At 38.1% G+C, this 22,886-nt stretch overlaps 1 protein-coding gene across 1 annotated transcript in view; it reads right to left on the minus strand.

The window, feature by feature from the left end:
- The window catches only part of spon1a (spondin 1a), a 79,627-nt gene extending 57,395 nt beyond the window's left edge, over positions 1-22,232 (minus strand). The window contains exons 1-5 of the mRNA XM_041993206.1: positions 21,531-22,232; positions 20,526-20,632; positions 10,721-10,854; positions 2,303-2,376; positions 1,736-1,858 (exon numbers count right to left, since the gene is read on the minus strand). Coding sequence (XP_041849140.1) covers positions 1,736-1,858; positions 2,303-2,376; positions 10,721-10,854; positions 20,526-20,632; positions 21,531-21,762 — 670 coding nt within the window. The 5' untranslated portion in view covers positions 21,763-22,232. The remainder of the gene's footprint in view (positions 1-1,735; positions 1,859-2,302; positions 2,377-10,720; positions 10,855-20,525; positions 20,633-21,530) is intronic.
- Positions 22,233-22,886: the final 654 nt, after the last annotated feature.

A 22,886-nucleotide genomic window follows, 5' to 3' on the forward strand; every position in this document is an offset into this window, starting at 1 on the left:
AGGCCAGTTCACAGTGACTGGTATTGTGAAGTAAACGGAAGTAGCGAACTGTGTTGTTGTGAATATGGCGGCGGTGAATAAGTAAACGTTCAACTTCAGAAGTGAATTCTTTGTGTGTAAGAGTGAACACTCAATTACCTATCGAATGACATGCTTTCATTGGTGTTGTCGAGGCTTTTTGACATTTGGTGGCTGCCGTTGTTGCAATACGTGTTTGAGAAAGTGAGATGCTAGAACACTACGTTAGCATGTGATACAGGATTCATACGTTAGATGGTAGTAATTTTTACACAATGTCCCTTTAAAGAAAAATGCTAATTCAGATGAAGAAAAGACTAAACTAAAAAAACAGACAAAACTACCATGAGTCCTTTATTTGGTAGTCAGTGAACAACCCTGTCCAGTGCAATGTGTGCAGTGATATAACAACTAGTTATCTAGGAAATGACTTTGTGCAAGGATAAATCTATCTGTAGCACCACAAGAGTCAAGATGAAACAGAAGCCACACAGCTTGCCCTCTCCTCTTTTAGGTTGAACTATCTTGTGTGTATTTGCTTATATGTGTGTGAGTCACAGCTACTCCCTCTATAAGAGTGAATTAGGGCTCCTTTCAATCTGAGGGTTTATCTTATTCTGCTGTAATCAGTATATTGATCTGACTGGCGAGAGGCTGATTTAGACAAGAGAGGCAGTGTAATCCGTAAGTCTATTCACATCCTGATAGTGTGGCTCAAGGTTATATGCACATCACACCCATCCATTGTACAATACCTCACCACCCACATTCCTACTGAGTGCAATGTACAAGGGCTAAGCCACAGGGTTTAGCATCAAATCCTTTTTGTCTTTTTTTGTCCTTTATTTTTTCTTTTTTTATATAGCTTTTCTGAACACAAGGTAACAATCAAGATCTCCAAACAAGGCTACTAATGTGATAGTATATCATCACAAATTATATACAAATTTGTGCTGGGTATTCATTAATATTTTTAATCAGAATCAATCAGTAATAAACATAATTTTGTTTTAATTAAATCTTTAAAGTTAAAGTTTCACCAAAATAAAAAAAACAAACTAACTAAATAAAGGCAAATATTATTCAGACAGCTGTACTATGACTGTTGAGCATACGCCTTTAAGAAGGTTACATGAGGCGTAACAGTGTTAGGACATCATTTACTGGGAAGTGAGACAACAGATCAGATCTGTTGCTGAAAAGTACAAGCACACAGATTACTGAGCATCAGGGATTAAGTCTCTAATTTCAAAATCTCAGCCCAGATTTCAAACTATCTGTAATGTAATTGTTTTGGGGTTTTTTTCTGTTGTTGTTGGTGTTGTTGTTGTTTGTGTTTAGTGTCTCTGAAGTGGAAGTAAGGACTTAATGCAATGTGGTTTTCATTCAGTCCCATTCAGTCTTCCACATTCCAGTTGATCCAAGGCCAGTTAGTTCCTACACTACATGCCAAGCTTCAGTTGAAACATGAACTACCAGGAGGGTGAATTCTTAAAGCATTATAGAAAGTAACACAGTTAACTTTGAATATTACCATTGATTTAATGGAAGCTGACAAGTGGCCCTGTGAAAAACTGGCAACCTGTACCCCACATCCATCTCAGCTGGGATAGGCTCCAGCCCTATACAACCCCACACTGGATTAAGCTGGTATAGACAAACATTTGTATGGCATAGCTAAGATGACACAACAGAGTTACAGAATAGTTTTGCTTACGGGGATAATCTTTTGGATGAATCTTCTCTGACCAGTTCCCATAGAAGGTGACCCTGTACTTTGCTGTCCCACAGGCACAACAGTCAAGCAGAGGTTTATCTGTAGCATCTCCATGGAGGGATTCTGTACAGACATGAGCAGAGAAGAGGAGATAAGTAAAGGAGCCAGACAGAGAGATACATTAACTATGAGATATAAACAGAGAATTAATCATTAGTTTAAAGAGGCCCATCATATGGGGGATGAGTAAAGAAAATGGGAAGCCAAAAGAAGGAAGAGAGGAAGGGCATTAGTAAAGAGAAGATGTACAGCACAATTCTTTTGATCTGTTGTTGTATGTGGCATCCAATGTCACGCAGAGCCAGGGGGCCACACTGATTCACAATCACTTACATGCCAGAGCATAGCAGCAAAGAGGAATATCCCTGCATCAAATTCAAGGATGAAGGGAAACAGAGTAAAGCAAGAGACTATCAGAGAAGAGCTAAACAGAGTACCAGCAGGAGGATCGAAATAACCATAAATTTATGGTAAATTATTTCTTCCACTCCAATAAACACAGCCTACCTTTTTCACACATTCGCTTGGTCAGTTCACCTTCATCCTGGAAATAGATTATCCTCTTCTGCACAATGCTAGCCCTGCACAGAAACAAAAGGAGAATGAGGCAGTGAGGAACACCTTTGTTGGGGAGGCTAAGACTTAGGCATAAGTGGAAAAACTGAAATTAAAAGACACAACAGGAAACGATGCCAATTGCTAAAAACACTTTGACAACTTATTGAAAAAGTTTAAAAGAAAAGCATTGAGGAATTAAAGTAGAATTTGCATTTGTATAAATAAGTAATTTTCTTCTGGTTATTTCAGTTTTCTCTTAAAAGAAGGCAAAGAAACCCCCAGGAAAATTTTAATCAGACTGCCTTTCACAAAGACATAGACGAAGACCCTTAAAAAATAAATAAGTAAACTATAAGTATAAAATAACATGCATCAGTGTTTAGATATGCATGTGTACAGAAATGTTAGGTTTAAAAAACTAAAAACTAAACTAAACACTAAAAATAAAACACACACACACACTCAGACAATGACTACAAAAGAGAAAGCAACTCTTTTCATAGAAAGTCCCCAAGGCAATGCACAAAAATGCACATTGTACTGTTTAGTGGGCTGTGAACTGAGTTGATAAGGACTGACTGACAGGCCAACAGTAATGCTCCCCAAATGAGAGACCTGGCAGAGGGGAGCTTCACTAGATTGAGCTGTCTCAGAGGCTTGTTTAACTTGGAGGTGGGGAACATGGATCTAAGAGGGCCCTTGACATGTAAATCAGCAACTAAAAAAAAAAAAAAAAAAAAAACCTTTACAGAAGCCAGCAGACCTGGGAGGAGAACAACAGAAAAACAAGCCTCCAGGGACTGAACTTCCCCACAAACAACAGCCTTTTATACCAGTCTTATAGAAAGTTCCCATGGGGATAAATCCCATGATACGGAGCTGGATGAAGATGCTGGGTTAACACTGGAGCCAGGTGGGCCCAGTCCAGCTGGACCATTGTGTACTACATATTCTAAAAATATCATATTAAACTACAATCTGCTATACTGAGTTCAACTCTTTTTAGAATCAACATGATTTCCAGTTGTATGCGTATATAAATACTGATCTTTATCAGTTGTGTAAATGGAGCACATCTCCCCAAAGTGGCTTTTAAAAGTTACCACAAATGAAGATTATATCATTCAATGTGATGTCCTTATCAGTGGACTGTTCCAACTGGAAAACAGATAAACCTGGAAAAACATTCAACATGGCTGCTGCTGCTCGTGACAGAAATAGGAGTGTAATAAGTTAATATCATCTTAAATCAAAGGCTATAGGTCTTGGCAGGGATCTGTGCAATCTACCAAAGAATTTGTGGACGTCTACATTTGACCAAAAATCAAGTTTACATATGTATTTAGGCAAGGCAGGTTTATCTGTATTTCATATTTAATGTAAAAGAAAAAAAAACTCAAAGGGCTTTACCTAAGACATTTAAAGCAGTACAGCAGGGTGCAAAAGAAATATTGTACAGGAAAATTAAAACTAACTACAAGAGTCAAAGAAATTAAACAGAAACAGAACAAGCTAAAATAGAAAGAAACAGACAACAGAATGCTTACAGTGAGGTCCATGTGAACTGAAATCAACAGGATTCCCATCTTTGTACGCCAGGAAATGTCATGAAGCAAATACTGGAAAAAACAAGTCAGGCTGTCTGGTTGAACTTCACAGTGGGATTTGTCAGTAATACTAAGCAGAAAAAGTTCCCAATCAACATCCTGGTTGTATGTGGACAGGTTTATACTAACAGTTTCCATTTTATTCAAACTGTGAAATAGAAAAAATTAGTTAGAATCCACAAAGCAGCCCATATTATATATGAAAATAAAATGTTTTGGAGGCAAATATATATATATATATATATATATATATTCAGCTCTTTATCCTCTTAAACAAGCTTTTTCCTGTTTACCTTCTTGTTTTAAAACACTGTGAAAAAATCTGATATGTGAACGGACCAGGATTATAAAGGCAGTTTACTGGATTTTCATCTAACAGGATGTCATTTTCAGACAGAATCTCTTAATGGCACTCTATCTGGCAGATGCTTGACCCTCATCCACAAAGCAGACAAAAAAAGAGAGCTATTACACATGTTTCTCCATCAAATGCAAAAACGCCGCTATTACACAGATTATAAATGGCAGATTCAAAACAGCATAACTGGGTTGTTTGGTATTTGTTCAATCATGATTCTTACTTGAAATATCACAAACCAAACACTGTGCATGCATGGGTTCTCTCTAAATACTCTGGCTTCTTTCCACAGTGCAAAAACATGCATGTCACATTAACGGGTTATTCTAATTTAATCCTAGGAGTGTGCGTGAGCATGCCTCCCTGTTTGTCTTGTTTTTCTCTCAATAGACAGATATAATTAGAATTCAGTTATAAGGAACATAAACATAAATAGACTGAAATACAGTATGACTTGAGATTTTAATCCCACTGAAACGCTGTCCGGAATTTTGAATTGAGGGTCTGTGCAGTCAAAAGACAGCAAGCCAGAATACGACATGGAATCTAAACAACAACACATTTGGTCATTTTCTCCACAGGGCGCATTATCTTCACCTGAACAACAGTGGAATAAACCTACTGACAAACCATGTCTGTTCTCTTATGTAGGCTTCATTAAGCTGGTTAATACAATACACTAGGTGTTTTAGGGCAAAAAGAAAGATAGTTGACAATCAGAGAGGAAAAGATCATTAATCCACAGAATGGATGGGAAGACTTCCATTTTAAACATAATCTCTATGCAGGTTGTGTCATGCACAGTATGTGGAAAAAAACAATAAGGTGAGAAAAAGCCTGAGCAACAATACATTATACTTTTAATTGCCATGCTCTTCTAGTTCACTGCTACTTTAACATACACAGCTGTTGTGAAAGAAGTAAATAACTACAGCGAGCAAACTGTAACCAGTAAGTGACAGAAAAACCTGAACATTGATGTTTATTTGTACGAGGGAATGAAAAGTTATGTGACTGATCTTTTAAGTGTTTAAATTAGGAAAAAATAATCATTTTTATACAGGTTTCCAACCTTTATATAGAAAGGAGAAATGAAGAGAATAACCTAGAAAATTGTGATTTTTTTCACTCACTTAAAAAAAAAAAACAAAAAAAAAGATATAATGTTTAATCATATTCTCCAAAACATGGGAGGTCATACCCAACAAATGTCATTTTAAATCCTTTGAATAAAGTACTCGTACTCATTTTATCTTACGCTCATGCAAGCATTAATCTTTATATGAGTCTCATCTTAAAAGTAGATTACAAAGACTGACAAATTACTAACTGCAATCAACTGAATACCACTCACTTACCCCAACATTTTGGGGTAAAAAACTAATGTTAATGCTAAGGCCAGCATTTGGTTTGGTTTGTTCTTTCTGGGCTGTAATAAAATGGCAGGTAGAAGAAAAGGCTATGTTGTTTTTCTGGACATAAATGGCTCATTTTGAGGTAATGAAAACAAACATTCTAACTTACATGCAAAGTTACACTCAAAATGCATAGTTATGGATATTATATTGCACATCTCCCTACAGCTCCCTACAAGAAATTTAGTTCTTACACATAAACGTTTCTCATGTGTATATGTTTCACATTTACTAATAAATGCATTATATCTGAGTATTTAAGATTATGATGTATGGCCAAGACGGCCTGTCATAGTGTGGATGAAATTATTCAATGTCAGCGACACCAGCAGCATTTCTCTAATTGTTCACGCTTTAATTCAATCTCACCCCAATTTCACAAATCTCCCAGACAGGGAGGAGCATAGTTTGCCTCACTGCTTGCCCACTTTCCTGAGCTGGCCAGACAATCAGGCAGAGTAATGCTTATTTAACATCCAATTTAAATTCTATCTCACTTTGCTGGATCCACACCGCCGCAGATCCCAATCATCCCAAAAAAAGCACTGATTTCAAGGTGTGTGCGCGCATGCTGTTGAAGAACGGTGCGGTTAAAGAAAAGTGAAATGACCAAGGCAAACTGTGTCTCTATAGTCACATGTAAAAGAAAGGAAATTCTTTATAACATGTATCTGCTCCAGCTACAACCATAAGTTATTGTGGTTTTCATTTTCTTCTTGCCGCTTCCTTTACAACCAAAAACTAAATGCATTAATCTACTCAAAGCAGAAAGAACTTAAACTGAAAAAAATAGAGAGAAATTATAAATTCACAATAAAAACGCAAATGAATTTCCATTTAATTTCTGAAGGCGTCTCTATTACATCTTAGATTATATTGTCATAGTGTTAATGGAGCTAAACATAAGCAATGTAAAGTCACCCATCTCATTTAGACAAAATAGGTAAAAAGAATGGCACAAATTCCTCTCAACAAGCACCCAGTCATCGATAATTAGAGCACCAGTTCAAAAGTTAACCTTTTATTGGGTTTCCACACTTTTTCTTTTTGTTTCTTTATTTCTTTTTTATCTGTTGAGGTCTATGTTGGATGCTGACAGTCAGTGCCCTTTTATATCTAGTTTTCACTTTGTGGAATATGATGGGGCATTAGATAAAATGCCACAGAAACATTTAATCCTTTTTACCCATGCATTATTTTCCTATCTATTTGAGAGTTAAATAAATAAATAAATAAGCATACGGACAGAAATGTCTTAAACTCTCCAATATTTAAAACAGATCTATGGGTGACAGCTGGTTAGGCGTAACGGTTGCAGTGTAATCCAAGGGGGCAACTGGTTGCATCCAAGTAACTGAGTTTGTTTTTTATGGAAGCATAGAGCTGCCACCCAAGGAAAAAGAAAAAAACTGCACAATGCAGATTATAACAAGATACTATGATTAAGTTGTACTTCATGCTGGGCTGAGACATGCCAAAGTTCTGCTATTACAGTACACACTGGATGACATTGTGATAATGCTGATGTTTCACCCTTAAACCAGACTGGACTACGTCTGCGTTTTGGCAACTTTATTCTCCCCACAGCACATACATGTCATTTTTATTTTAGTCATCTGAAAGGCAACTAGGACATACTGTGTACCCACTGGTACATGTTAACCGAGAGCAACACACAGACACATACATGCACTGTCTTACTGCACAAGGGCAGTAAAACTGTACCACGTCGCTCATAACTGTGCCACATTCCTACTGTGTGTACAACAATAAATCAAAGTAGAACAATTAATCCTTGATGAAAAGAGTTTCAATGTTTCTGTTTGACAAGAATATCTATCGCATCTTCATAAACATGTCGCAACATCAGACCCTTCATACATTATATGTGGTGTTCTAAAACGTATAAGTTTTACATTTTTACAATAAACTATCACATTATAATATAAAAAGTACTTTTCTGTGGACATAAATCATCATCAAACTGTGAAATCCACTATACAAATGTATGTGTTTATATACTTTGATAAAACCAGCAAAGTGACAACTAATCAATAGAGGAATTACCTAGCTAAATACCACGCATCAATATCAGATCCATTTAAATCTCCATGCATATCCACAAGCTGTATTAAGCTTATTAACTTAATAACTCCATATAGTAATGCAAATATATTGTGACAAAGAAAGTTGTACATCCACACATTGTTACAGTATGCTGTACACACTTTGAACATACGCGTATCACTGCAGGAAGTTGAGAAATTCAACTACAGACAGTCAGCAAAAACATTATTTTGGTAGTGCAGTGGAATATTTTTACCAACAACTGACAGATTGTGTAAAAAGCCTTGTGTAATTTGACTGAATCATATATAAAAACTTTAAAAAGACTGTCGGACTTTCAAAGCCAGTGGTCTGAGTTTAGTTGCCTGAATGAGCATCCTTGCCTGAACCTATCATCATGAACGAACTGTTGACAAAACCAAACCACCAAGCTCAGCCTTTCCATCTAAAAGGCAGCTGCTGCTGTCAATTATATTGTTGCAAAAACACTATGCACTCACGCAAGATTCGGGGCACAACATGTCACTCAAAGGAGCTCTCAGAAAGACACACACCACAAACACTAGTAAGTTCATGACTAGATATTTCTTTTTTGATAACCATAATATTTCAGAGGCAGGCATTCTGAAAAGCTGTAACAGAGCATGTCTGGGATATGAAGTGAAATTAAAAACAAACATTTACCCTGCCTGTGGTGATAATGAATTTGTCTGCTTTATGCTAATCTCTAAGCAAGCATTTAGCATCTTTTTAATTGTTCTTGCTGAGCATATATGTTGACTGTACAGTATATGTCTGTATATATATATCTATATATATATATAGATATATATATATGTATGTTTCATTCTAGCTAAAGCAATTTAATAACACAGCCAATAAAATGTAGAAAAAAACTACTTGCATTTTAACGTTACAGGAGTTTATCCATAAGACTTTGAAAGGACTCCTGATAAAAACATCCATCATCATCATAATTACTTTGCAGTGGGGATGAAGAGCAGTCACAAATACCCACCACCAGCCTGTAATCATGTTTTTACTGGCGTCTCTTTTAAACTATAAGCTTGATCCAATGTAAGCTTGCTGTGGTTTAACATACACATCTTTGCACTTTCTTGCATCTCTTTCTAGGCTTACTGCACTGTCTGTCACAAGTCTCAACTTTTTGCTCTATCCATGCACTTTACTGAATACAATGCTATCACACCACTGGTCTCTGTGGAGGGAACACAAGGACTGTACACTGTGACCTGTTGTGAGAAAAAAGTGTTAACACCATCCAGTATATTGAAGATGAAAACAAAAAGGAGAAGGATAATAGGAAAACAGGTAGGTGAGAGGAAAAAAGCAGGCAAAGAGGGAAGAGAAGAGCTTAGAGGTTATAATACAACAGAACAGAAGCCACAAAGATGGAAAGAACAGAGACCCATTAAACTGTAAAATTCAAATAAGGGCATGCATTACTAAAATTGCAACCTTTTTATCAAACCCTTTGTATAATCAGATCACACACCAGAAAAACACAGAGTGCATAAACAGTTAAATAATGCATTAATGTGAAACCTCTGTGAGTCCCAGTCCTACACTGTCTTTCCACCTCATGTACTCTCATTACTTCCCCTCAGGAATGAACTAGATAAATTACATGATTTCTGTCATGATCTGTCTTCAGCTTCTGTATGCGAGAAGGCCCAGAAGACTGACAACTGCTAAACTGACTGGTGTCGATCAGCTGTATAAATGATATAGGTAATAAATAGTTTATGATGCAGACTGAGATTGAAAATTCAATAAAACCATCTGCATTTAAATGTGCTTCGCTTGTGTGTGTGTGTGTGTGGGGGGGGGGTTGCATAAAAAAGTAGTTTTAACATTCATGTAGAATTGACATATGCTGGTGGCATACCTCACAATCTCACAGAGATAAAGAAATAGGATTAAAACTGGATCAGGAAAATTTGAAAAACACTGTTTAAATAATTTAGTTTAAAAGCTGAGAAGAAAGCGTCTGAAATCAGGGCAACCTTTAGCAAATGATTATATTTAGTAACTCAGATAATAGCTTCTAACTACAAAATCATTACCAATAATCTATAATAATGATTTTAACTCATTTCACCACCCTGTTTCTTATAATGTTCACCAACTAAACTTCCTGCACACAGTGCTGACTGAAGTGATGACATACATATTGAAGTAATGAGGCGATACCATGCAGACCTGAACCTCTGACAGGATAATCTACTGAGTAGTTGGAACAGAAAAAAATGATCAGCTAGCCATTACAGCATTAATGAGGACAAGTATATCAGTGCAACTACAATGCTATGACATAGCATAGCCCAACTGTGTTACAAATGCCTCACACCATCATTTGAATGCCAGTTTCTTCTGTACTACTAAAATACTGAAGTAAGCTACATAACCCCCAAAAACTATCTGTATTTCCAATCACCATATCCATCTGAAGTATACTGCCAGAGAGGATTTTTACACCATACTAATGCTTAGATCAATAGAAGAGATTTTCTAATCCCATAAGTACATACATACCACAGCCAGACAAGCTCAAATCATTGTCTGCTATCAAATGTAGCTTCACATCATCAGAATGACAAGTAGACATTTTGTTCTTCAAATTAGTTAGTATGGGTCAATCTCCAAATAAATCTATCCAGTTTTGGATTAAAAAAGAAAAAAAAACACTTGTAGATGAATCTTAAATTTAGAAGAGTTGAGTGGCAAAAAAATGTGACTAAATGACTGATACGAGAGGACATGTCTAGCTGAGTACTCACCAACTACAAGAAGTCATTAATGAACAATTATACTTATCATCTGAGTTCAGCCTCGCTCAGTGGGATTTCACCTACTGGATCTGTGAGTGTTTAATCAGAATCGGCTGCTGTATACATACTTGAGAAAAACACAGCCAGAGCCACTAGGGGGCGCAGTCCAAAACACTTGGATACTGGTCCGCCTCCGAGGAGTGCTCTCTGTCACTGCAGTGGGACAGTTGGTCATAAACTGTGTTTCCTCCTCATCAATTATCTGCAAACCAAGCACACACAATCACACAGAGAGATTAGTGATGCTATAAATTCCCTCGGACAAGACTTCAACAACAGTCACATGCACTTTAGGTGTAGGATCACGTCACACTCATTTCCGCTCTCACTGTCAGCTTATAAACATAATGATAAACAGAAACTGAGATTAATCACACATTTCCAACACACATCAATGGACTGAATTATCAGTCAGTCTCAAACCAACCAACAACACTTCAAATTGAAGAAACAACTGCATCAAAAAGAACTATATAGTTGCATTGATCAAATAACTGAACTGCCATGTTTATTGGTTTAAACATCAGTAGGGGACATAATTGTGAGATTTAAAGTATAAGTATGCCGCAAACTAGTCAAAATGTAATTTTGACAGTTCACAGGATGATTAATGGGACAGAGTAGGAGAAAAATCTGTTAAAGTGCAGAGGATGGAACTGCTTACACCTAAAATGTACATTAATCAGCTACAACATAAAAAATCTGTCAGATATGATGTAGATCTACTTGATTCTGCCAAAAAAGCTCTGGATGGTCAAGTGTGGATTCCACAAGACTTCGTGTTGTTTTGGGGCAAACTTTTATCTGAAGATAATATGATGATCACTGGTTGAGATTCTCCATGGGCCCTTTTATGTAGCTGTCATAATAAGCTGGTAGGCTACTAGCTCCTGTCTAAACTTCATTCTGTTAGAAATGTTGCACTGGTTTGTTGTTTTATTATTAAACCACACATTAGCCCAAACACAGAACTACAAATGGACATGCTAACCGTTTATATACACTAGTTCATATTTGGGGTTTCCTGGTATAACCTGGATAAAATAAAATAATTAGTTGTAATAAACTGACAGGTGGATATTTTAATACTTTGGCTGCCTGGCTGTAACAGTCTGTCCACATATACTGTCCCCATCTGTCTCTGTCCAACACACAAGTAGCTGCACAGCTGTGAGAATAAAGAATGTTTCATTAGTCCAGGTTAAACACTGATGAGGGAACTTTTGATTTAATCAGTTTATCAGTGTGTTTATCTGGTTTTACTATAAATGATTTATCATTGCTGTTTGATGTCTGAGGTTTATGTTCATAAATCCATATGAAATATGTGCTTGTGTGTGTGTGTGTGTGTGTGTGTGTGTGTGTGTGTGTGTGTGTGTGTGTGTGTGTGTGTGTGTGTGTGTGTGTGTGTGTGTGTGTGTGTGTGTGTGTGTGTGTGTGTGTGTCGGCTACAAATCTGGATATAATGCAGGTGCTTCAGAAGGACACTCCACTAGTAGTAAAGAGGAACTGGCAGCAGGTACAGAGCAACAGCAGGACCAGTAATTGTTACAAGAATGAGTAATGAATGTGTAAGACTTACTGTAACCTAAACCTGAACAGTTAAACATAAACAAAGCACAAATATTTGGTGGGTTCTGCTGAAGCAAACATGGCTCTACAGGTGGGCTGAAAAAGTTTGGGAACCCTTGATAATGTTGGATTATGTTGTTTAGCTTATCAGGAATCCTGTTGTACTGTTGTACTGAACCTTTTGATGAGTCAGGGAGTGAAAAGCTCTGAACTGGTGGCTTTTAGTTTTGTGTTCATGGCTGTTTAATATAAATTTGATTTGAATTTGAAATAGAATAGAATGGGCTTTTGACGATTACTTACCCATATGTGGGTGCATGGATTTGTGGTTGTGCACACATAAGTGTGAGCATATGTGTGCATATGCAGTATATGAGTAGGGGTGGCCTGTCTGACTTTTTGTCCCCGTCTGGCCCCGTTCACAGTTGAAGGACTTGCTGGCTATGCTGCTGAAAGAGGCTGCCACTATCAGGGAATATCATTGTCATGAAGGAATAACCTGGCCTGCAACCATTTTTAGGCATGTAGTTAAGTTAAAAATAGCTTCCATGTGAGTGCATAAGCCAAGGTTTTCCAGCTGAGCTTGGTTCAAAGCATCACTGATTCTGTTCTTCTCATCCTTTCTGGTCCCATCCCTCCACCTGGTAAACAATGCTAACATTTCACCAAAAACAGAGCATGTAAAAGTGCTTCTTAAAAGCACAGACACCTGCTAAAAGCTTATAGAAGTCTTTCACAACAGCAGGTGTTCAAAAGACAACAGTCTACCAGTCAAGTATACTGTTACTTCAAAGAGCGCAAAAGTGGCAACACAATATGAATATACTAGATATGTTTCTGACAACTTTCTACAATAATCAAGCTTAATACTTTTGACTTGACCACAGAAGCTAGCCCCACACAGCAAAAATGCAAACAAAAAATCAATCTCATCTCATTTTTAGATGTGAGCTGTTCCAGTCAGTTTCAGAGCCTGTTTGTGGGTTATCGCTGTTTGTGGATATATCTGTTAAAAAATACATGCTTTACCCATTAATTTTTTTGTTTTTTGCTTTACCCATTAATGAATCCCTAACCTCAGCACTCTAAGTGGAAAAATAATGTATACGCCCAAGAATTTTGTTCCTATTAATGTCAATTTGAGTTGGAGTCAATTAAAACCTCTTTCCAGTGCAGAGTAATTTGATGTGGCAACTGAACATTTTCACATTGCATTCAGAAGCAAGATGTTAGATGGTTTTTTTTTAACAGTGTAAAATGGTTTAAGAGTAAGGGAGCAAAGCTGAAAACTGTCAGTGCCTCCTCAATGCTTGCCAGATAGCCCTAATTGTGCTCCTCGCAATTGCAGATGATAGGCCACTATGAAGTCAGCTTGTCATTTCTTAAATGGGTTATATTACCAAAGTATTTCACTGATGTGATTTTGCAGATCCTGTTTCTAGTCTATTTCATGTTTTCCAGTAAGTTTGTAAAATGTGAAATGTGTCTAGATGTCCAATTTCAAAAGACTATCACTATCACTTGCTGTACATAGTTTATCATCTAAATTATGTTAGCAACACATTTCAACTTTAGTTTGATGCGTTAAGACTTTTCTAACAAGACTTCTTAAGGCTGCCAACTCTAGCTTATGGTCTGTCATTGCAACAATGCAGAAGATTTTATATACCGATCACATTACATTAATATTTTTTTGTTTTCTTTTCTTTTGGGGGGGGCGGAGTTTAAGTCAAGGATTAAACACTTTGCATTTGTGAAAACATCAAAAAGTCTGCAGACTGAGGATTCTGGATTTAAAATGCCCTCTGTACTCAGCTGCACACCTGAGATACCAAACATCTCATTGATTTTAACTGGAAAAAAAATTAGTTGAGTTGGCTGCATGAGGGAGTCCAGCCCGTGAGCTAATATTCACTGCCCAGAGACCAAGGATCTGTTTGATAGGAAGTGACATCAGGGCAGTGACATCGGGGAACTTTCTCACTCCATAAAGCTGTCAACAGAGAATTTCCTTTGTCATGCCATGTTATGAATGAGTTTCCTTTGAAAGTCTGTGAATGTATGTGTGTGTGTTTATTTGTGTGAGTATTTTTGTGTTTGTGTGTGTGAGTGTCAGTCAAAGACAGAGTGAGAAGGGGGGCTTGGAGCTGTGTGTGCGTGTGCATGCAATTTATGTGTATGCAGCCTAGCTTGTTATTATACCCCCACTTCTCTCCATGTTCCCATGGTTTCTAACAGGCATCCTGAGCTGGCCTGACTGGGCTACAACACGTGTTAAGACCAGTGAAGTCTTACGGGAATGCATTGAACACCATCTGCAAAAAGAAACATCAAATTTGTTGCAAAATGACACATGACCTTTTTCTCCATATCTCACCTTGTCACATCCCTTACTACCCCTACCAACAACAGAAAAAAAAGAAAGTGATACATTAGTGAATAACTGGATGAAAACCAAGATTTTGTGTATGCCAAAGTGTTGGGCTGTGGATGAGCTGCTGGTCAGATCCAGACAACAGCACTCAATGTCAGTGATTGCAGGAGGCGCAATTTCTACAGAAGTGTCAAAACATCTTTGTTGCGTTAAAACCAGATCACTCTGATGATTTCACCCTTTATATAGACATATAACAAGCTGCCTTCTCTTGTCCTATTATCCCACCCTGCTGAGAAGTAATGTCTCATCAGACATCACCATCATTCCCTGCTGGTTTGCACTCTTGCCAAAAAACACACATACACACATTGTGGCAGCTGACCTCCCAGGAGAGCTCAATAAAAGTGCTTTTCATCAAGTCGGGATCTGTCCTGAGATGGGGCACGCCAGCTGATTTCAAATGAGTAGTAAGTTAAACCCTGACATCTTCTGTTGTGGCTTCTGTCCTCTTTACTTCCTATGTCTGAAGGCCACCCTGAGTTCTTTCCAAGCAGCAACCTCCGCCTGTAAAATGTGAAGCCTATGCGGAAGTGAAAAAAAAATGCAGTTCACCCTTCATCCGCTAGGGTCTGGCTCTGAAACAGAGCAAATCCCCATAGACTCCCATGTTAAAAAGGCCAACTTCACAGTAGAAATAAACATGTTTAAAGCCTGGTACAAAAATCCCTTTTAGGATTAATAGGTCAAGTTTACCTTCATAACAACTGTGAGGGGGTGAATTTTTTCTAACTCATCCATTTGGATGTTATTTAATCTTGAAATTCTGCATAATTAGGGGCGTGTCCTTTTGATTGACATGTATCCAATATCCGCGGCAAGAAGGGAAAGTGTAGCACAAATCCAGGTTTTAGCTAGCTAACAGTGCGCCTTAGCATTAGCCTGCTTACCTCCGTTAGCTGGTTAGCTACTGCTGCTCGGTTTTAGCTCGGTTAGCTCTTAGCTACAGGTAGATCAGAGATCATCCACCCCCACCTTCACAGTCCCCCTCTCAGCTCGACCTCTTTGCCCATTTTTGGATTTTCCAGGCGATGGTGGGAACGCCCAACAAACTTCACTTTTGCTCTTCAGAAACCTACGGGTGACGTCACAGAGGCTCTGTCCAGCTTTTATATACAGTCTATGCTTCTTTCAGGACAGCAGATGTATTTGTGCACTTTATGGCATTAGAGACACAGGGTGTGTCCCAATTCAGGGTCTGCACACTTCGAAGTATTCAGACTACGTAGACTACAGAGTGTCCTCCGTAGTCTACACACTTTGAAGTCCACTTAACATACGTGAAATCAGACAGCCTACCTAGTTAACAAGAATTTCCCATAGCAACAACATAGGACATGGAATCACTTAAAGCTCCGAAATTTGTCATAGGACACTTCAGTGAATGTTAACACCGACCAGTAACACCGACAGTAAGAAAAAAAAAAAAAAGAAAAAAACACGGTCTGAGGCTCTGTTGTTTTCCAGCCAGTACACACCTCATTAACCCCTTAAAAATCCATGAATATCAAATATTACAGAATTTGAACATCACTATTTAACACCATTTAACAAATTAACAAATGTTTTTAATGTACTTGAATTGTAATGTTTCAACTAAAGTGTAGTTTAAAGAATATATACTTCTTTTTCAAAACTTTATTGAAACCTAAAACATACTCTTCTGAGCTCAGTTGCTCATTCGCCACCGTCTTGTGCACAATGAATGAGAAAAGAGGCCGGAAAGGATGCATCACCAGCAGCCTTCGTTTGAGGCAAAATGAAGTGCGGATTTCAAAGGTGGATTTGGAGGGTCCTTCCAATTCTCCAAATTGAGACAGTGCTTGGCGCATCACAATGACGTATGTAGCCGACAAATCCGACCCTGAATTGGGACACACCTATAGAGCATGAAAGACTGACTTAAAAGTTGAGGATGGAAGTACATTGTTTTCAGACAGCAGATTACTTATACCGATCTGTAACCTATAGAGGTATAACGGTACATGTATCTGTATTCTGATTTTTTAGTTCGGAACTTTCAGATCAGAAAAGAGGCGTGCCGAGTTTCCGCATGTCAGAGTAACTACCTTGCACTATGCTAGTGGACGTTATGGCTAGCGACAGTTTTAAGATGAAACCAGAGCTTGAAGATCTTTTTCCGTTTTCCAGTCAGTCAATCGATCAATCAATCAATCAATCAATCAATCAGATTTTATTTATAAAGCAGTTTACTACAACTCTAGTTGATCAAAGTGCTGGACAGAGATAAAAACAAGAATAAAAACATATTACACTCATAAATTATAAATATCTCAAAAGTTTCTCAAGTGACACCACTATCATGTATGAAAAGCTGCATTCTGCACGAGCTGTAGGTGGTGCGGAGAGGCCTGGTTTATTCCAATGTAGAGGACGTTGCAATAGACCAAGCAGTTTTCTTTTTTGTTTTTAGTTTAATTTCCAGTGTCATTAAACATGTTCCTGTTTACAACAAAGTTAACCAGTTTTATGTTTTGCATTTGTTTCCTTACTGTACCGAAAAAGAACTGAACCATGACCTTAAAACCAAGGTACGTACCAAACCTGGATTTTGGCGTGCCATTACACCCATAGTAACATATTGTATTGCCTGCAATGAGATGGATGAACATTGCAGCTTTGAAAAAGGCCTTCAGCTTCTAAAGCCTGCCAGGATCCTAATCAAAGGCTAGTCCTTGCATTTTTCTTTTATGCAGACATCTAAAAGGCTAAGGTCACACATCTGTCTGTTTCATCTCTTATTCTCTAAGCACTCCATTCTCATGTGGAGCGGTGTGATATGATTTTAACTACAAAGTCTTTTCCTTCTATATTCCTGATGTCTAACACCACACATTGTCATATGACTGAGAAGCACACTGGAGGCTGGTATGTGTAACAACAGCATGGCATCAATCGCAAAAACAAATATACAGAAAAACACCTTGTTAAATGAGATGTGAGTTGTACAAAAGACAAAAATAAAATGCTCCTCTTCTTCATGTGTTGACAGTGTGTCAAAGCATGGCAGTGATCAGAGCAGCCTGACAAATGTTGTGCAAACATCCCATGAATTGTACTACAGGACCTTTTTATAATGGTAGCAAGTGATGCATCTACAAAACTCAAAACAGGAGCACCACTCATGTTGCTAAATGCATGTAACCACTGCTTAATGGTTACATTATGTTTTTTTTTTTATATTCTGATCAAGATTAGAGATATGGACTTTTTGGAGGTACAGTACATGCAATATAGCAGTATTTCTCCCATTTCTATGTTGAAGAATCTCAAAGCAATTCCCTATTTGCTCAGTTCTTTTGAAACACTTGAAAATGGTGGTAAATATTATGGCTGCACGATATATATATCTGCATTATGTTAATGTTAGTCATTTCTTAAGATATAACAACTTATAACATAAGTAAAACAACTGATATTTAATTACAGCGAATGCAGCAGGACATATCTGTTTGGTAAATGCTCTGCTTACCAGCTACAGTCCGATAGAACGTTGTTTGCCGTTCTTCACTCGACTAATATAATTGTTCACGCCCCTGTTAATAGGTGTACATGTGGCAAATGTACCACAATGCCAACAGAGGTGGGAATCGTCTGCTGCCAAGAAATAGATACGGTAGCTATGCTATTTGCTAACACTTTCATGCATTGTTACACTGTAGTTAGCTGTATTTCTAGCCATTCCATGTACTTCTATTGTTTCACGTGGCTTTACAGCTGGGTGTTTTTAACCTGGTCGTTACGTTTGTAGCATTTCCATCAACATTGTTGATCACTAACTTTCTGTTCATCATTACATGTGTGTTACCTGCTGGTAGGTCTGGGTGATTAATCACATTTTAATCTCAATTACAATCTGGGTTTTTAGAGATCATAAAAATGAAGTGATCCAATCTTTTGCTCTTTCGCAGTTTACTCTTGTGCTGTTTTCAGTTGCAAATCGAGCGCCACTGGCATTGCAGCGCTCTGCTGCAGACTCCTCCCACAGCCACCACCGCTTTGGTTTTATTCAGCCCGAGTTGCCAACACTTCTCAAGTTAGACTGAAATGTCGTGACTAAATAATCCACCAGCTAGCAGAGACACAAAGACATAACAAATGTAACATTTTTTTTCTCACCAAAGACCAGTGCTCAAGTTAACACAGTGAACAACGCGGGATTTCTGTAACTCATCAACACTTTGGACAACTGGTATCATTGCCATCTCGTCACCATTTTAGTCGAGTGTCTCTCCCTGTCCTGTATGATGAGTGTCGAGAGAGTGTAGTGAAGGACGTGGCTACAGTCCAATGTTTTGCCACTGGACAGACCAGTGGTCAAGCCGCACCATATATATGGCCGTATATAAATGTCACGCTACAATTCATTGACACGGATTTCAACTTGAAAACGTAATGTCTCCAGACTCATTTTTTCCAGATCACACTGGGCAGAACATAGCTGCTGGCCTGAGACAAACAATAGCTACCTGGGTGAAAAGAAACTAGTCTTCAAATGTCACACTGGCTGCCTCTCTCTTTCTCTCTCTCTCTTTATACATATATATATATATATATATATATATATATATATATATATATATATATATATATATATATAGTGCTGTTTTCAGTACATAGATAGATAGATAATCAAAATAATCGTGATTATCATTTTTGCCTTATTTGAGCTGTCCTACCCGCTGGTAGCAATCAGGTAAAGTAAGCTGGGTTCCTTTCTTTAGTTTGACCCTTCCTTACACACTATCAAAACAAAACAGACAGCTTATTCGGTTTTACTTACACCTTGTAGCTCAGGATCAGAAACAGGAACACACCCTCATCTTACCTAAAGCCTGATTGTAAATCTCTCGCTCTACTGGCCCTTATTCATCCAGCAGTCTTCGGTGAAGCAACTCTGTGGCTGGCTCCCAAAAACAAACTCCCTTCCTTGCTGTCTAACCATTGTTTCCATCAGGAATTAGAATAAATGTTGCTTTCCACCACACCTGAAGAAGTATTGCTTGTGTGACATGTTTACACTGGAAACGTTACAGCATCCACCACAGTGTCTTCCGCCTTACACTGAGCAGTGAAGGTGTGCCTTTCTTCTCGAAAATATGCCCAATCTGGAGATGATGATCAATAACTGACTGCCCAGCGCCCCCCCCCCCCACCCCCCAACGGACATTTGAACAACCAATCAGCTACTAAAACCACCGCCACGACTTTGGCAAAACTGGCTCAGCTATAAATTTCTTAAAAATGTGGGCAAGGCTGAAATAAATGTTCACTGACAGAAAGTAACAACACCTACAGACACAAAACGAGATGTTATGACCCTTGACAGGCACTGCTGTAAGAAAACGGTCAGTGTTATCCACTTGACTTGTACCCCATTATTGTTTACTCTACATAAACTAGAAAAAAACATTTAATCTACTATTTTTCACATAAATATTATCCTTTGTTCCTTAATTTTTTACAATACACAACCATTCTTCTAAGACACACCACACCTCATACTGCATTATAATTACAAAAGTCTCACATATTAGCATAATGTGGCAGCATCAGTTTCCTTGCCTTATCTCATTGTTTTTTCAAGGCTGTATGAAACTATAAATAGCTGCAAAACTATTCCAGCTGCAGACATACTACTTGCATGCCTGCTTGTGAATACACTGGTTTTTAAACTTTACATACATGTATGCCAACAGCCAGGGAAACATGAAGAGGAAATGAAGGTTGATTCCTCTTGTACGCTATATTAAACCTTTTAGAGGAGGAGGGGTTAGGAAGATCACAGTTTGCCATGTAAAGTAGCATTTTTTTTCTCAGACTACACTAACAAGCTGCTACCTTACCTGGAAATTTCCAGCATAGTCCTCATCTTTGTCTCCCTCTGCACCCTCCTTCAGGGCAATAAGGGTGAACCCTCTGAAGTAGGAGGGAGTAGATGCAGTCAGAGTCACTAGATGGGAGCAAAGAGTGACAGCAAGCATCAATTCACTGAGAGAGGAAAAAAAAAAAATCCTCATTTTGAGACAAAAGCAGTTGGGTTTGTTAACAATGTTTAATGCAGGCATTTAGAAATTAACTGGGCATTTAGACATTCTGAAATAATGTGAATATATTGATTTAATAGGTATAGATGTGTTGTCTGCAGGCTGTTAAATTTAGCCTGGGAAAATATCTGAAAAAAGTTCAAGATATAAATTGTGTACAGGTTGCAAGGAGGCAGAAAATAAGGGAGTATTTATCAACTTTGAGATATGATTTAATTAGCTGTACTTTATTATTGTTGTTTTACTTCAATTAGACAGTAATTTACTATGTAGATGGTGATTTTAATTCCCTCACTCAGAGTTATTTTTTTTCTTTTGATTGCATGTAAAAATATAGGATTAAACTAAACAAAAACAGTCAAGAACGATATCCCTGCAATGTGTTGCCTGGATCAGAGCTGCATGGGCCTTTAGGGTCACCGAGCAGATGGCGCATGTCCATGTGAGTGCGCCCTAATAACTGTACAGAAAAACAAGAACATCTAGGAGTGGATGTAAGTGTGTTTTTGACTGTCAAAGATATTGTTGTAAGCACGTGGCTTCACAGAATGATTTAGCTCTGTTTATTATTTAATTATAAAGACTTTATTAAAGGTTTTACTTCCATCTGATTGTTCAGATGTGGATGAAAGTAGCCAAAAATGATGTGAACGTTTGCTCGGTTTTTGCGTAATAAAGATTATCTTGTCATTTAATAAGAAAGGTTTGTCTAGGAACTTGTCTCAAGTTTTCTGTTATTTTAATGTTTAATGGCAATGCGCATAAAGTGCCAGCCATCGTAGTATCTGGAGGACAAACACCAACCTCTGTATGTGCTTCCTGGCTGAAAGCTGTCGGGATCTCCCTCAACGCGGAGGCGAAACTCGTTGTTGCTCTCCTTCCGATTGCTCTGAGCCCGTAATATACGACTGCAATAGCCGTCCGCCTTCCCGACTCTGTCGGAGGGCTCCTCGGTGAACGCAAACGTATTGCACGACACGGAGGAGATAAAGCAAAACAGGAGAACAACTCGTGGATGTAGTCTGTGTGCTGTCATGTTGGAGATTTCCGAATGCCAAGTTAAAAAGAGTGAAAGAAATATTGCCAACGAGAAACGAGACGCTTGTCACAGTCCCCGTTTCACTCCAAAATTAAACTCCAACTTGCCAGCTGCTGAAGTAGACTTCTGAGCTTCTATCAGGGCAGATCCATCCCGGTGTGAATGAGCGGAAGGAAGAGGAGGAAGATGACTGGCTGGGATGTGCTGTGGGCTCGCTCTACAAGAACTGCACTCTGCAGGCAGCTGAATAGGATATGGGGTCCGGGGAAGTGGCTAAACGAGGAATGAACGCTGCGTGGCTGTCTCCAGGGCCACCGCTACAAACCGCCAAAGTGATTAATACTAACTATCAGAACACACACAGAGACACTGCTACCGCTGGGTGCGCGAGCAAGGCAACACGTTTTACTTGGACTGAACTCTCGTTGCGACGTGTCACTGTGTGTGACTGTGGGTATGTGTGTCATCACTCAAATCCCTAAAGAAGAATGGACACATACTGACACACAAAGAATAAGTAAAGGATGCAGCACGGTTGTCAAGGTGATTCAATAAACAAGCATTTAGTTATTACGGTCTTGTATGATTGCTTTGTCCTCTATTCCTGTGGTGTAAAATAACTGATAAAATGTCAGTCGCCTATTTTTGCGTGTTTTCAGGTTATTTGGGCTAAAAATGCCATAATAATCATTGCAGCAAGGATTGCCATCTATAAATTCTCAGCTGTTAATCCATTTTAGTTATACTGAGAGACATTCACCAACCAGAAACCATGCTATGTTGGAGCCAGTTACACATTAAATACATTTTAGACAATATATCATTAGAAATAAAGTAACCTCACATATTAATTTGTTACAGTGTGAAGAATTATTTACAGTATCTTGGTAGTTTTCATAAAAACTGTTAGAAGATGCACACATATATCAACCTAATGACTGGCGAATAGGATAGGATTAGGATTATAAGATGTTTCCTGGTTATATGTGCAACAGAATTTGTGTTCTTTCAAAAGAAAGAAGAAAAATCTTCTAAAATTGTTCGGGTGTTTTTTAAATAAGTATTTTATAGTTTCTGTGGTATTAAATAAAAGTACAAAAACAACCAGTGTCAGCTATCAC

Source organism: Melanotaenia boesemani, chromosome 1 (assembly GCF_017639745.1).
Source record: "Melanotaenia boesemani isolate fMelBoe1 chromosome 1, fMelBoe1.pri, whole genome shotgun sequence".
In the NCBI taxonomy this organism is placed as follows: domain Eukaryota; kingdom Metazoa; phylum Chordata; class Actinopteri; order Atheriniformes; family Melanotaeniidae; genus Melanotaenia; species Melanotaenia boesemani.